General features: G+C 39.1%; 1 protein-coding gene across 1 annotated transcript in view; it reads left to right on the forward strand.

Moving 5' to 3' along the window:
- Window positions 1-13,724, forward strand: part of GDPD2 (glycerophosphodiester phosphodiesterase domain containing 2) — an 85,736-nt gene extending 72,012 nt beyond the window's left edge. Inside the window, exons 7-16 of the mRNA XM_075835671.1 lie at window positions 743-836; window positions 1,291-1,436; window positions 1,520-1,602; window positions 1,682-1,832; window positions 1,908-2,129; window positions 2,296-2,447; window positions 2,649-2,796; window positions 10,787-10,869; window positions 11,077-11,105; window positions 12,575-13,724. Coding sequence (XP_075691786.1) covers window positions 743-836; window positions 1,291-1,436; window positions 1,520-1,602; window positions 1,682-1,832; window positions 1,908-2,129; window positions 2,296-2,447; window positions 2,649-2,796; window positions 10,787-10,869; window positions 11,077-11,105; window positions 12,575-12,621 — 1,155 coding nt within the window. The 3' untranslated portion in view covers window positions 12,622-13,724. The remainder of the gene's footprint in view (window positions 1-742; window positions 837-1,290; window positions 1,437-1,519; window positions 1,603-1,681; window positions 1,833-1,907; window positions 2,130-2,295; window positions 2,448-2,648; window positions 2,797-10,786; window positions 10,870-11,076; window positions 11,106-12,574) is intronic.
- Window positions 13,725-14,268: the final 544 nt, after the last annotated feature.

Genomic DNA, 14,268 nt, shown 5'->3' on the forward strand with positions numbered 1-14,268 from the left:
TTCGTGCAGGGGATTTGGAGCTCTGTGTTATGTATACTACCCTCCTAAAAAATTATACAGAACAAGCAAGTTTACCTCTTGTGTCACCCCCTATTTCCTCAAAGATTGTAAGCTCTTGTGAGCAGGGCCCTCACTCCTCTTATTTTAACTATTTATAAGTTGTGTCACTATATAATGTCTGATATTGTCTGTACATGTTCCCTCTGAATTGTAAAGTGCTGCGGAATATGTTGGCGCTATGTAAATAAAGACGTTTTATTTACCATTCCCAATCAATTTATCCTACTGACTTATTACTGTTGTATTTTTAGTCTACTAGTATTAAAAAAAAATATATGAAAGATCCTCCCAATAAGCAAAGAGTTCACCCATAGTGATAGCGATTGATGTGTATGTGGACAACAGAAAGTTAGCAAAGGGACTGGCAGCACAGGAATGGTAATAGATGGGTGAAGTGAACATATTGAAAAACTTCTTTTAAGCGCATGCAGCCTAATTTTTAGAACTTGGAAAAACTATTTTTAAGTCTTTGCTTGTACATACCCATTGTTTTTACATATATATGTATATATATATATGTGTGTGTGTGTTAAGCTTTTTCTTATTTAGTTTTCTGCTACAGCAGAGCTCTTGTTTGAATAGTATTGTTCATTTATGCATTTTATAAAATACAGTCGCAGAGAAGTCATGCTGATTGTTTGGGCCTAAAAATATGTATTTTTATTCTCCTATATTATTTTAGGCAACTAGTCCCTTTCTGCATATTGGTGCTGTGATTGGCGTGTCTGCACTGGCCTGGGTGCTTGCTGGTTATTTTTGGGAAACAAAAAATAAAGGTAATGCGTTTAAACTTTTAATTTGCTGTTGAATGGAAGGGGAACAAATATATATTTTAAGAAAATCCTGTTGCTTTCATTCACTATTTAAATATTCATCAGCTCTGCCAACATATAAAAAAAATCCCCAACAGTGGGTGGTGCACGCAGCTCAATAATTCCAAGTCCATATCCAAAATAAAAGAGAACAACTGCAGCACTCCAAATGAAAAAGATCCGTTCTTATTTATTCACCAAACATAACCATGCAATGTTTCAACCCAAGTAGAATCTTTTCTCAAGCAATAATCTTTTTCAATTGGAGTGCTGCAGTCGTTCCCTTTTTTTTAATTTTCATATTTAAACAATTTAGTTCAGATTTGAAGACTGGAGTGGGAAATAGAGAAAGATGTTGATATATTTTGTGTATGTACCGGTTTATATTTATATAATTCTCATCTTTTTATTCACATAGTGTTAAAATGTCTGCTTCCAATGGTATACATCATTCTTGTTTGCGCTCTCTTTGTGAGTCCTCTCTTCATTTCCTCACCCTGTATCATGAAGGCATCAGAACTTCCTCCAAAACCAGGGCTCATAGGTCATCGTGGGGCACCAATGGTAAGGTTTCTGGGCAGTGTAGCACAAGATTCTTCTAAGTTTGGAGTGGCTGCTGATGTCAATCACTGGGATTTCTTTTCCAGCTGGCTCCAGAAAATACAATAATGTCATTTGGGAAGATGGTGGATTCTGGAGGAAAGGTGTTTGAAACGGATGTCTCAGTGAGGTAAGGGAACATTATTTTTCCCCACTAACAACCCACTAGTGCTGCAATTACCAATAGTTTTTTTTCTTTACCAATTCAGTTGGGATGGAATCCCCTTCCTAATGCATGATGAAACTCTACTGAGGACAACCAATGTGAAACAAGTTTTTCCATTTCGTTCACGTCAAAGCTGCACTAACTTCACCTGGTCTGAACTCCAGGGGCTGAACGCTGGTGAATGGTTTCTTCAGGTAATAAAAACGATCTGGTGACTGTTTTTAAAACAGTTGATGGTTAATTTTTTAACCCTTATTTTTTTTTTTTAGAGAAACCCTTTTGGAGCATACAGTTCACTGACAGATACTCAACGTGAAGAGGTTTTGCAACAAAAAATTCCTTCTCTTGAGGAAGTTTTGATTGCATGCAAGGACCACAACATCTCTATTATGTTTGACCTGCGCCAGCCACCTGCCGGGCACCCATTTAATGAGAGCTTTGTAAATGTTACACTTAATGCAATTCTGAAAGTTTCTATAAGTCAGGAACTGGTAAGATGTTTTTTTTTTTTTTTGTGGACTTCAATATATTGGTGACCATAAGCATGATTCTCTGTATTTCATTTAGACACATTTGAGTCCCTGGTTGCCATTTTTGCAAACATTGATTCAAATCCACAGAGTGGGATTTTGTAATCTTGTAATTGGCTCCCTTTAGATCCTCTGGCTCCCAGATGACCAGCGGGAGGAAGTTATGAATACAGCGCCTGGTTTCAAGCAGATTTATGGTAGAAAGAGAGAAAAAAATGACACTGAAACCTTGGATGCTGTGAATCTCTCATATACAAATATAAGTGTGAATGAAATCAGGTAAGGGGCATTAAAATTCTCATGTGAAAGATTTATCTTTTTTACAGATGCTTTTCATTTCATGTTTTTTTTTTGCCTTTTTTACATAATAATGGGGGTGAGCTTATTTGATGCATTTTCAGGTATATTATTGAGCCTGTAAAATGACTTTCTGGTATTGACATATGAATGTAAGCATGCTTCACTTCTTGTCTCACCCAGGTCTTATCTTCAAGATAATATTTCGGTGAATCTATTTGTGGTTAACAAACCCTGGTTGTTTTCCCATGTATGGTGTGCTGGAGCCACGTCTATTACCACTAATGCATTGCATCTTCTCAAGGATCTAAAACAACCAATATGGCTAATGGTGAGTGCATTTACGGTTAACCATCTTCTAAGATATTTACATTCTCTCAGCCGATTCTTTCCTAATTACCATAGCATTTAGATCAGATTTTAATCCAAAACAAAAAAATGGCTACATGCTAGTAAATCTATAAGTTAGCCAAAGTTTGCTTTGCAGTCATGTTGGTTGAAACACTCTGATTAATTTCTCAAAAACCAACAACAAACATTTTGTCAGCATGTTCTACCAGAAAACGGAATAATGCCAATATTTGTAAAAAACAAACCAAAAATGACATGATTAATGTATCTACTGTGGTGATCTGGCCACAGTGGTGATATCTAGAAGCCTTTAACCCCTTAATGACCGGGCCATTTTGCACGTTAATGACCAAGGATTATTTTTTGTTTTTTCACGGTCGCATTCCAAGAGTCGTAACTTTTTTTTTATTCCGTCGACATAGCTGTATAAGGGCTTGTTTTTTGCGGGACGAGTTGTATTTTGTAATTGTACCATTTTTAGATGCTTATAACATATTGATTAACTTTTATTAACTTTATTTTAGGAGAGAATTGAAAATAAGCAGCTATTCCAGGATTAATTTTCACGTTATAAATTTACGCCGTTTACTATGCAGCGTAAATAACATGCTAACTTTATTCTATGGGTCGGCACGATTACGGGGATACCAAATATGTAAAGGTTTTATATGTTTTTCCTACGTTTGCACAATAAAAACCCTTTTAGAAAAAAATTACTTGTTTTTGCATCGCCGCGTTCCAAGAGACGTAACGTTTTTATTTTTCCGTCGATGTGGTCGTATGTGGGCTTGATTTTTGCAGGTCAATGTGTAGTTTTCATTAGTACTATTTTGGAGTACATAGGACTTATAGATTAACTTTTATTTTATTTTTTTATGGGGGGAATGGGAGAAAAGAGAGAATTTTGCCGTTGTTTTTTGCGTTTTCTTTGGACGCCGTTCATCCGGCGGTTTAATTAATGTGTTCATTTTATTGGTCAAGTTGTTACGATCGTGGGGATACCATATATGTGTATGTGTGATTTGTTTTGACAGTTTTACAAAATAAAACCACTTTTTGGACCAAAAAAGTAGTTTTATTTGACTTTGACTCTAATTTTATTTATTTTTTTTTCACAAACTTTATTTAACTGATTGTAATTTTTTTTTTAAGTCCCATCAGGACACTTCACTATGCGATCTGTTGATCGCATATATAATGCTTTGGTATACTTAGTATACCAAAGCATTATTGCCTGTCAGTGTAAAACTGACAGGCAACCTATTAGGTCATGCCTCTGGCATCGCCTAACAGGCAGATGCTGAAGACAGACCTGGGGGTCTTTGTTAGACCCCCGGCTGTCATGGAAACCCGACGGCGACCCGCGATTTGTTTGCGGGGGCGCCGATCGGGTGACAGAGGGAGCTCCCTCCCTCTGTCAAACACATTAGATGCCGCTGTCACTATTGACAGCAGCATTTAATGGGTTAAACTGCCGGAATCGGAGCGCACTTTGATTCCGGCAGTTGCAGCAGGAGCCAGGCTGTGTATAACAGCCGTGCTCCTGCCGCTGATCGCATGGGTACGCTGTCAGTACCCGCGCGATCACAGGACGGATATATCCGTCCTCCTGCGCGAACTAGCAGCTGCTGAGGACGGATATATCCGTCCTTCGGCGTTAAGGAGTTAAAAGGGTACTTAATGAAAAACAACAACAACAACTAAAGACATGTCATAGAGACATATCAATGTTTTCAATTGGTGGGGCTCCAGGTGCTGAATTCCCAAGTGACAGCTAGAAAGACATGTCACAAGTTTTAAAGGGGTTCTCCACGACCGGACGACTGATGACCTATCCACAGGATAGGTCATCAGTATATGATTGGTGTGGGTCTGCCACGTTGTGTTTATGTTGCGTTTTTAAACCGCAGAAAGTCATTTTTCAATAGAAGTCAATGGTGAAATTTTTGTTATGGACAGACTGCTGCTATTATATTACAATGTATTTTTTGTGCGGTTGACCGCATCTTTATAATGTCCGACCGCATGCGGTTAACCCCTTGCGTACCTTCGCCGTAATAGTACGTCGCTGGCCGCTTATTGCAGCGTACCTTCGCCGTACTATTGTGGAGAAGGAATAAACTGTCACTATGTGAAATCACATAGTGACATAACAGCGGCGGCAGCTGTCATTGACAGCTAACCGTCTCTGCTGCCGGCCTGGGGACCAATTAGCAGTCCCCAATGCCGGCGATTGCTGTGATTGGTCAGTCTCTGAAGACTGACCAATCACAGCCGTCTGTGACGTCGTCTGCAGGAGAAAGCTCCTGTCACTTTCTCTGAACTCCTCATTTCTGTGAGATCCGTGAGGAGATCAGAGAAAGCGGTGTAAAAAAAAACAAAAAACACTATTTTTATTAACCCCTTCCCGAAAATGGGCGTATAGTAACGCCCTGAGGATGAAGCGGGCACAGGAGCTGTGCTCGCTCCATCTTCATCGGATGTCGGCTGTAATATACAGCCGACATCTCACTGCAACTACAGCGATCACTGTCCTCTCAGATCGCGTAGTTTAACCCCTTAAATGCCGCTGTCAATAGCGACAGCGGCATTTAAGTGATTGATACAGAGGGAGGGGGCTCCCTCTGCACCCCATTGCCCATTGCCCCCCCCCCCGCGAAAAATCGCGGGGTTCTGATGGTTGCAATGGCAACCAGGAAGCCTATCAACGGCTTCCTGGTTGCCAGGTACGGCAGCCTATTAGGTCCTGCCCGAGGCAGGACGTAATAGGCTCAACTGTCAGTTGTAAAGTGACAGTTACAATACACTGCTCTACATCAGTACATACAGAAGTAGTGCAGTGCATTGTACAGGGGATCAGAAGATCAGATCTTCCAGTCTCCTAGTAAGTGTAAAATAAAAAGTGAAAAAAACATTTTAGATAAATAAATAAATAAAAGTTTTACGTAATAAAAACAATAATCGCCTTGTTTCCCTGATCAAGCCCTTTATAATTAGAAAAAAAATTGGCCTGACCTAAAAAAATATCATATTATTTATCCCGCACGGTGAACACCGTAAAAAAAATACCATAAAAAACAATGGCAGAATTTCCTTTTTTGGTCACGTTGTTTCCAAAAAAATGGAATAAAAAGTGATCAAAAAGTCGCTCGTAGCCAAACATGGTACCAATAAAAACTACAGTGTGTCACGCAAAAAACAAGCCCTCACACGGCTCCGTCGACAAAAAAATAAAAAAGTTATGGCTCTCAGGATATGGGGACACTAAAACATTTTATTTAGAAAAAAGTGTTTTTATTTTGTAAAAGTAGTAAAACATATAAAAACTATATAAATTTGGTATTGCCATAATCGTATCAAACCGCAGAATAAAGCAAACATGTTGTTTATACTGCACAGAGAACGGCGGTAAAAAATTATAAAAAAAATAGTGAAAGAATTTCTGTTTTTTGGTCTCCTCACCTCACAAAAAATGGAATAAAAACTGATCAAATTATCGCATGTACCCCAAAATGATACTAATAAAAACGACAGCTCGTCCCATGAAAACCAAGCACTCACACAGCTCGACAAATAAAAAGTTATGACTCTTGGAACGCAATAATGCAAAACGACGGCCCAGACTAATTTATATGTGCAGCAGTTCTTCACCTAAAACCCAGGTCATCATTTGCAGACCCCACTGGTAGACCCTGTAAATGCAGCGGAAACTATGACATTTTGGGGTCTGTGCTACATGTGGGGCTAGTGAAGAAGTCAAAGATTAGGCAATGCTGGAGTGCGGATGTTTTGTACAACACCACAGACACCCTTTAGAAGTGTGACTCCTGCACCCAATAATCCGGCCTGTGCATAAAGGATTGGTTCAAAGCGTAAGTCACTATCCATGGATCATTTTATTATTCATTTTCCCCATTATTACATCATCCTATTATGACCTGTTGCACTCCGCCCAGCTTACATATACCCTGATGCACTCCGCCCAGCTTACATTTACCCTGATGTACTCCGCCCAGCTTACATATACCCTGATACACTCCGCCCAGCTTACATTTACCCTGATGTACTCCGCCCAGCTTACATATACCCTGATGTACTCCGCACAGCTTACATATACCCTGATGAACTCCGCCCAGCTAACATATACCCTGATGTACTCTGCCCAGTGTACATATACCCTGATGCACTCCGCCCAGCTTACATTTACCCTGATGCACTCCACATAGCTTACATATACCCTGATGTACTCAGCCCAGCTTACATATACCCTGATGTACTCCGCCCAGCTAACATATACCCTGATGAACTCCGCCCAGCTTACATATACCCTGATACACTCCGCCCAGCTTACATATACCCTGATGTACTCCGCACAGCTTACATATACCCTGATGTACTCCGCACAGATTACATATACCCTGATGTACCCGCACAGATTACATATACCCTGATGTACCCGCACAGCTTACATATACCCTGATGTACTCCGCACAGTTTACATATACCCTGATGTACTCCGCACAGATTACATATACCCTGATGTACCCGCACAGCTTACATATACCCTGATGTACTCCGCACAGATTACATATACCCTGATGTACCCGCACAGATTACATATACCCTGATGTACCCGCACAGCTTACATATACCCTGATGTACTCCGCACAGATTACATATACCCTGATGTACTCCGCACAGTTTACATATACCCTGATACACTCCGCCCAGCTTACATATACCCTGATGTACTCCGCACAGCTAACATATACCCTGATGTTCTCCGCACAGATTACATATACCCTGATGTACCCGCACAGCTTACATATACCCTGATGTACTCCGCACAGATTACATATACCCTGATGTACCCGCACAGCTTACATATACCCTGATGTACTCCGCACAGATTACATATACCCTGATGTACCCACACAGCTTACATATACCCTGATGTACTCCGCACAGCTTACATATACCCTGATGTACTCCGCCCAGCTTACATATACCCTGATGTACTCCGCACAGCTTACATATACCCTGATGTTCTCCGCACAGCTTACATATACCCTGATACACTCCGCCCAGCTTACATATACCCCCACATTATAAACTGAAACACCAGTAAAATACTAAACAAAGCTACTACCAAGCAAAATCTGCGCTCCAAAAGCCAAATGGCGCTCCTTCTGGGCCTGGCAGTGTGCCCAAACAGCAGTTTATGACCACATATGGGGTATTACCCTACTCTGGAGAACCGCTTAACAAGTTATGGGGCGTATGTCTCCAGTGGTACAAGCTGGGCCCAACACATTGGGCACTGAAATAGCATATCTGTGGAAAATGTCAATTTTCAATCTGCAACATCCACTGTGCACTAATTTCTGCAAAACCTTTGGGGGTCAAAATGCTCACTACACTTCTAGATGAATTCCTTGAGGGGTGTAGTTTCCTAAATGGGGTCACTTCTCGGGAGTTTTCACTGTACTGGTACCGCAGCGCAATGCAACATGGCGTTAAAAACAAATTTTGTAAAATCTCCACTCCAAAAACGAAATTGCACTTTTTCCGTTTAGACCCTTGCCGTATGTCCAAATAGCCGTTTACAATCAAATATGGGGTATTTCCGTAATCGGGAGAAATTGTGTAACACATTTTGGGGTGTCTTTTCTCCTGTATTCCTTGTGGAAATGAAAAATTCTGTGCTAAATCTACAGGTTATTGGAAAAAAAAATTTTTTTCATTTTCACGGACCAATTCTAATAAAATCTATAAAACACCTGAGGGCTCAAAATGCTCACTACACCTCTAATTTAATTCTTTCAGGGGTATAGTCTCCAAAATGGGTTCACACCTGGGGAATTTCTACTGTACTGGTACTTCAGGGACTCTGCAAATGCGACATGGCCCCCAGAAACCAATTCAGCAAAATCTGAGCTGCAAAATCTAAATGGTGCTCCGTCCCTTCTGAGCCCTGCCGTGGGTCCAAACAGCCGTTTATTACCACATATGGGGTATTACCGTAATCAGGAGAAATTACTTTACAAATTTTGAGGTGCTTTTTCTCCTTTATTCCTTATAAAAATTAGAAAATTCAGTTTTTTTTCCAAAAAAAAGGCTCTTTTCATCTTCACAGACTAATTCCAATAAATTCAGCAAAAAACCTGTGGGGTCAAAATGCTAACTATACCACTAGAAAAATTCCTTGAGGGGTATAGTTTCCAAAATGGGGTCACTTTTGGGGGGATTCCACTGTTTAGGTCCCTCCAGGGCGTTGCAAACGTGACACGGCACCGAAAACCATTCCAGTAAAATCAGAGCTCCAAAATCCAAATGAGCCCTGCTGTGGGTCCAAACAGCAGTTTATTACCACATATGGGGTATTTCCGTAATCGGGAGAAATTGCTTTACAAATGTTGGGGTGCTTTCTATCCTTTATTTCTTGCAAAAATTAGACATTTTTACGTTTTTCCAGAAAAAAAGTAGATTTTCATTTTCACAGACTAACTCCAGAAAATATAGCAAAATACCTGTGGGGTCAAAATTCTAACTATACCCCTAGATAAATTCCCTGAGGGGTGTAGTTGAAAAAATGGGGGTCACTTTTGGGGGTTTCCACTGTTTTGGCACCACAGGACCTCTTCAAACCTGACATGGTGCCTAAAATATATTCTGAAAAAAGGAGGCCCCAAAATCCAAGAGGTGCTCTTTTGCTTCTGAGGCCTGTGTTTCAGTTCATTAGCGCACTAGGGCCACATGTGGGATATTTCCTAAAACTGCAGAACCTGGGCAATAAATATTGAGTTGCGTTTCTCAGGTAAAACCTTTTGTGGTATAGAAAAAAATGTATTACATATGAATTTTGGTAAAAAAAATGAAATTTTAAAATTTCAGCTCTACTTTCCTTCAATTCCTGTAAAACGCCAAAAGGGTTGAAACACTTTCTGAAGGCTGTTTTGAATACTTTGAGGGGTGTAGTTTTCAAAATGGGGTGTTTTATGGGGGTTTCTAATATATAGGGCACTCAAAACCACTTCAGAACTGAACTCGTCCCTGAAAAAATAGCTTTTTGACATTTTCTTAAAAATTTGAGAAATTGCTGCTAAAGTTCTAAGCCTTGTAACGTCCTAGAAAAATAAAAGGATGTTCAAAAAACGATGCAAACATAAAGTAGACATGTGGGGGATGTTAACTAGTAACTATTTTGTGTGGTATTACTATCTGTCTTATAAGCAGATACATTTAAAATTGGAAAAATCATAATTTCTTCATATTTTCTCTAAATTTTGGTGTTTTTCACAAATAAGCAATGAATTTATCGACCAAATTTTTGCATTAACCTAAAGTACAATATGTCACGAGAAAACAATCTCAGAATCACTTGGATAGGTAAAAGTATTCCAGAGTTATTACCACATAAAGTGACACATGTCAGATTTGAAAAAATGGGTCTGGTCCTCAAGGCCAAAATGAGCTGGGTACTCAAGGGGTTAATGCCCGCGCTGCCAAAGTTGTTGCTGAACTGCTTGTGTTTTTGCTAACAGTTCTACAATGCATTGTAATAAACTATATACAGGACGGGTGAAAACTATGTCCATCAATTATTTCCTTTAAAAACGTAACAGAACTGCAGCATTACAGAGACAAAAAACGCATGCAGTTGACCACATGCGGTTTTCAAACGAAACAAAACTGCAACAAAACTGCGTCAACGACGCACCGTGTGGCCTTACCCTTACAAAGGTCATAAGAAGTATGTATGTACTACATTATTACATTGGTCTCTTAAAGGGATGCTGAGCTGACTATCGCAATCCAAACTGTTATGAAATATTTAAATGAAAAAAATAGAAAGGATAACATTTATACATTTTAAAGTGTTGGGGAATACATCAAATGTTCAAGGTTTTACTAAGTGTTGAAAATCTATCACTGTAGTAGGAGTCTCATCCCTGCATTGTCTTTTATAGGATCCTGACAACTGTTTAATAATCTGGATAGTAGTGGATGTTATAGCTCTTATTCATATCATTTGGGCATTTCTTGTGCAGAGGTAAGTAGTGTGCAAGATATATGTGGGAATAATTACTCACCCGAGACAAGCGTGCACGTGTATGGGAAAGTCGGGAGGAATAGCTGTCGGCCGACTGTGATCTAAAATGTATGGCCCGCCTTAGTGTGCCTCTGTTACTTAGTGTGGTCATGTTGGAGATCTGGTGGATTCTTTTCCAAATAATATATCTTTTTTTTTTTTTATTAGAACATGTTTCAGAAAAAGTGAAGAAAAAGGTATGATATATTCATCTATGGTGATATGAATGACAAAATACATACGACACAAATCGTACTTGTTTTTGCACAACGACGTGCTTTTACTCTATGGACTTCAAAAATATCTTCTGTGTATGTTGAAAGATGTAATGTGGGAAAACCATGTAAACATTGATGCACCCAACATAACCTAATTGACTTCTTATATAATGACATCCCATACAATCAAACTTTGTCACCAGAGGCGTAGCTTGAGGCTCACGTGCCCTGGTGCAAAAGTTCAGCTTGTCCCCCAAAAATCCCCCTTATCCACTACCACCACTTACAACAAAACAATATTTTATGTTTCACATATACAGTATAGAGCATGTGTGTGTATGTATATGTAATGACTGTCCAATATGACATATAAGAAGGTCTGTGGCCGCATCCATATGGCAAAATATCAAGTGTTTATTAGCACAGTCCCAAAAACGCATGCAACGTTTAGACTCACGCAGGAGTCTTTGGCAAGCATGCTGTCACAAATCTTCTTATATTGGACATGATGGTCTGAAATTTGGTATTTTTTGGACATAGGTACAATTTTTTGCAACTTGGGACATTTTATATTTAGCGGGTGCTGTAGGCAACCAAACCTTTTATTGTCACGTTTGGAATGTCATTGCTGCTGCAATGTAAGCATACTTTGGCAGGGTACCGCAGGACTATAAGTTCTTGAGCAACTGAAGATTTAACAGATAAATATTGTCTTTTTTTCTGTAGCCATATTTTATTTTATTTTTGTTTTAACAGCTGGACCATAGACCCCTATAGAGTGTCAATATATTTTTTTATTTAATGTATAGGAAAGCGTAGCCTGCAGTGGTTTCCTATGCGGTCGGCCACTGCAAATAAACGTATACTGCGCAGTGTGCATCTTTTTGACAAGCAGACCTATGAATAATGTGTACCACTGTTTGGGTCGGGACATTTCCCTGGCATATACAACGAACATTGACCTTGATGTGTACGGAGCCTTATATATGTATTTAGGTGTCTGTATATGTGTGTGTGTATATGGATCAAGGAGCAACAGGAGCCAAACTCTATTCTTACCAGTCCACACCGTTCCAGAGTTCTATGGTGGTCTTCAGACAGGTGGCCTTCGCCATGACTGCCTGAGCAGGTCCCAAGTAGCGGTTGTCCTGAGCTGTCCAGGAACCTGTACAGGAAATAATGTGTGTGTGTGTGTGAGAAGAGAGTTTGCTACTAACTAAAGATTCACTCCCATTCCCCCATTTTGGGGGCCCCTGGGGGTCCATGTTATAGACCCATATAGAAATCCATGTTCTGTAGAATACTTCAGTGTACCCCACATGGTCATGAGGCCCCTTTTCGTACATTATATACATATTCATAACTGTTTGTATCCAGTATATGAGCAGATTTTGTTTGGACTGACCACTTGTGCTGAATTTGACACTATATACCTCTCTGCTTTACAGAGTCTGAAGCTGTGTTACTGATGAAGATTGAGAATTTGGTTGCGTAACCACACTGGATGCCTCTTTCGTAGCAACTACACTTGACTGTGACTTCTACATCATCTTAGACTGTTGGTTGGAACTTGAGGAGACTAAACTGGACTTATTCTAGATGCTTGTATTGGCTTATCTCTAGACAAATGTTAACTACTTATTCCTAGGAAGCACTTGAGACTGCTGCCTGCAGAAGCGCTTCATGAAGTACTGGCCTCTTTGGGTCAGTTTTGAATCTTTTTGTTTAGTATATGTGCATTGGTTTAGTTATAAAACTACAGAGAAATATTTTTACTGATTAAAACTAGCAATATTTTGACCAGGGTAAAATTCTTAGAAATATTTAACATTTTGACATTCAATAATATTAGTTGTATATTTTCTTAATTTAATTGTAACTTCTGCTGTGGCATACTCAAAGAAAATGCTGGGACAAAAAACAACAAAAAACTATGGGGCAGATATATTAATGTATAACCACATACATTGAAAAATATGGAGCTTGTGTCAAACCCCCTATGTATGAAGGCCCTGCTCCACTTTTTCTGACACATGCGTGTTGCGCTGAGCGTGACTTATTTGTATGCATTTTCTTCTAACGAGAGTGTTCCGACCTGCCATTGTTCTAAGCCTATGGCAGACTTTGACTCGTTGATGAATCTGACACATGCTGCATAGGGGAGAGATACTGGCACACTGCTTGCACAGTGCACCAGTATTAATCTCCCCATATATATATTTTTTAATTTGTGCAATCGTTTTTTCATGTTTATATGTGTGTATTACACTTGTAAATAGAGAGACTGTTACACACAAAAAGTGCACTAACTCCAAACAACAACCTTCTCTAATAGGGGGTAATCTGTTCTACGGAATTTTCTGTGAAAAAAAAATAGGCTTGTCCTAGAAGTCACGTGGTTCTGTCCACATAGTATGTGGGATTTAAAGAAATCCAATTCGCACTGTTACAGATTATCTGGCTGCTGATGTAGAAAAGTTTTAAAAATTGTTTACTTTCTCTCCCTTGTTCTTGATTACAATGAATTACAGTAATAAGTGATATTTCCTCTGGGTCTGTCTGTTTTGTATTAATAAACTGCTGGTGAGGTTTAGTTTACATTTATGTTTTGTGGTGTTTTCGAGCTTTTATTTTTTTTGCCCTCTACTAAACCGATGAAAATGTAAGATGGAACGAAAATAGTTTTTTACACTGTCCCAAAAACCAAAAGGATTTACCTGAAAATGTATTTTCCAAGGAAACAGTGGGGTACTCATATAAAGTGGCGAATTTACACCTGCCTTATAAAAACGTCCCACAGATAAATGTAAACATGCTATAAAATAGTTCAATACGCTGCAAATACATTTACTGGGAGGTGGAAGTGGAAGTATATATTGTACAATGGGAATAGTGTCCCATAGGAAGAGATACATCTTGCAATAGAGTTGATGGATGATAAGATATTCTGCAGGTAGTTAGTTCAAGGTGAAATATTAAATGGTTTTTATTTTAGTAAAGCTTAAAGGTTATGTATACTTTTGAAGGCAATTTTTTTTAAATAAATCAATGTTTTATTTCATTTTAAACAACTTTTTTTAAATTGTTTTTTATATAAAAAAAAAATGTAATAACCATTGGTTGAACTTTTTGGACACATGTC

The sequence above is a fragment of the Rhinoderma darwinii genome, chromosome 8, assembly GCF_050947455.1.
Source record: "Rhinoderma darwinii isolate aRhiDar2 chromosome 8, aRhiDar2.hap1, whole genome shotgun sequence".
Lineage (NCBI taxonomy): Eukaryota > Metazoa > Chordata > Amphibia > Anura > Rhinodermatidae > Rhinoderma > Rhinoderma darwinii.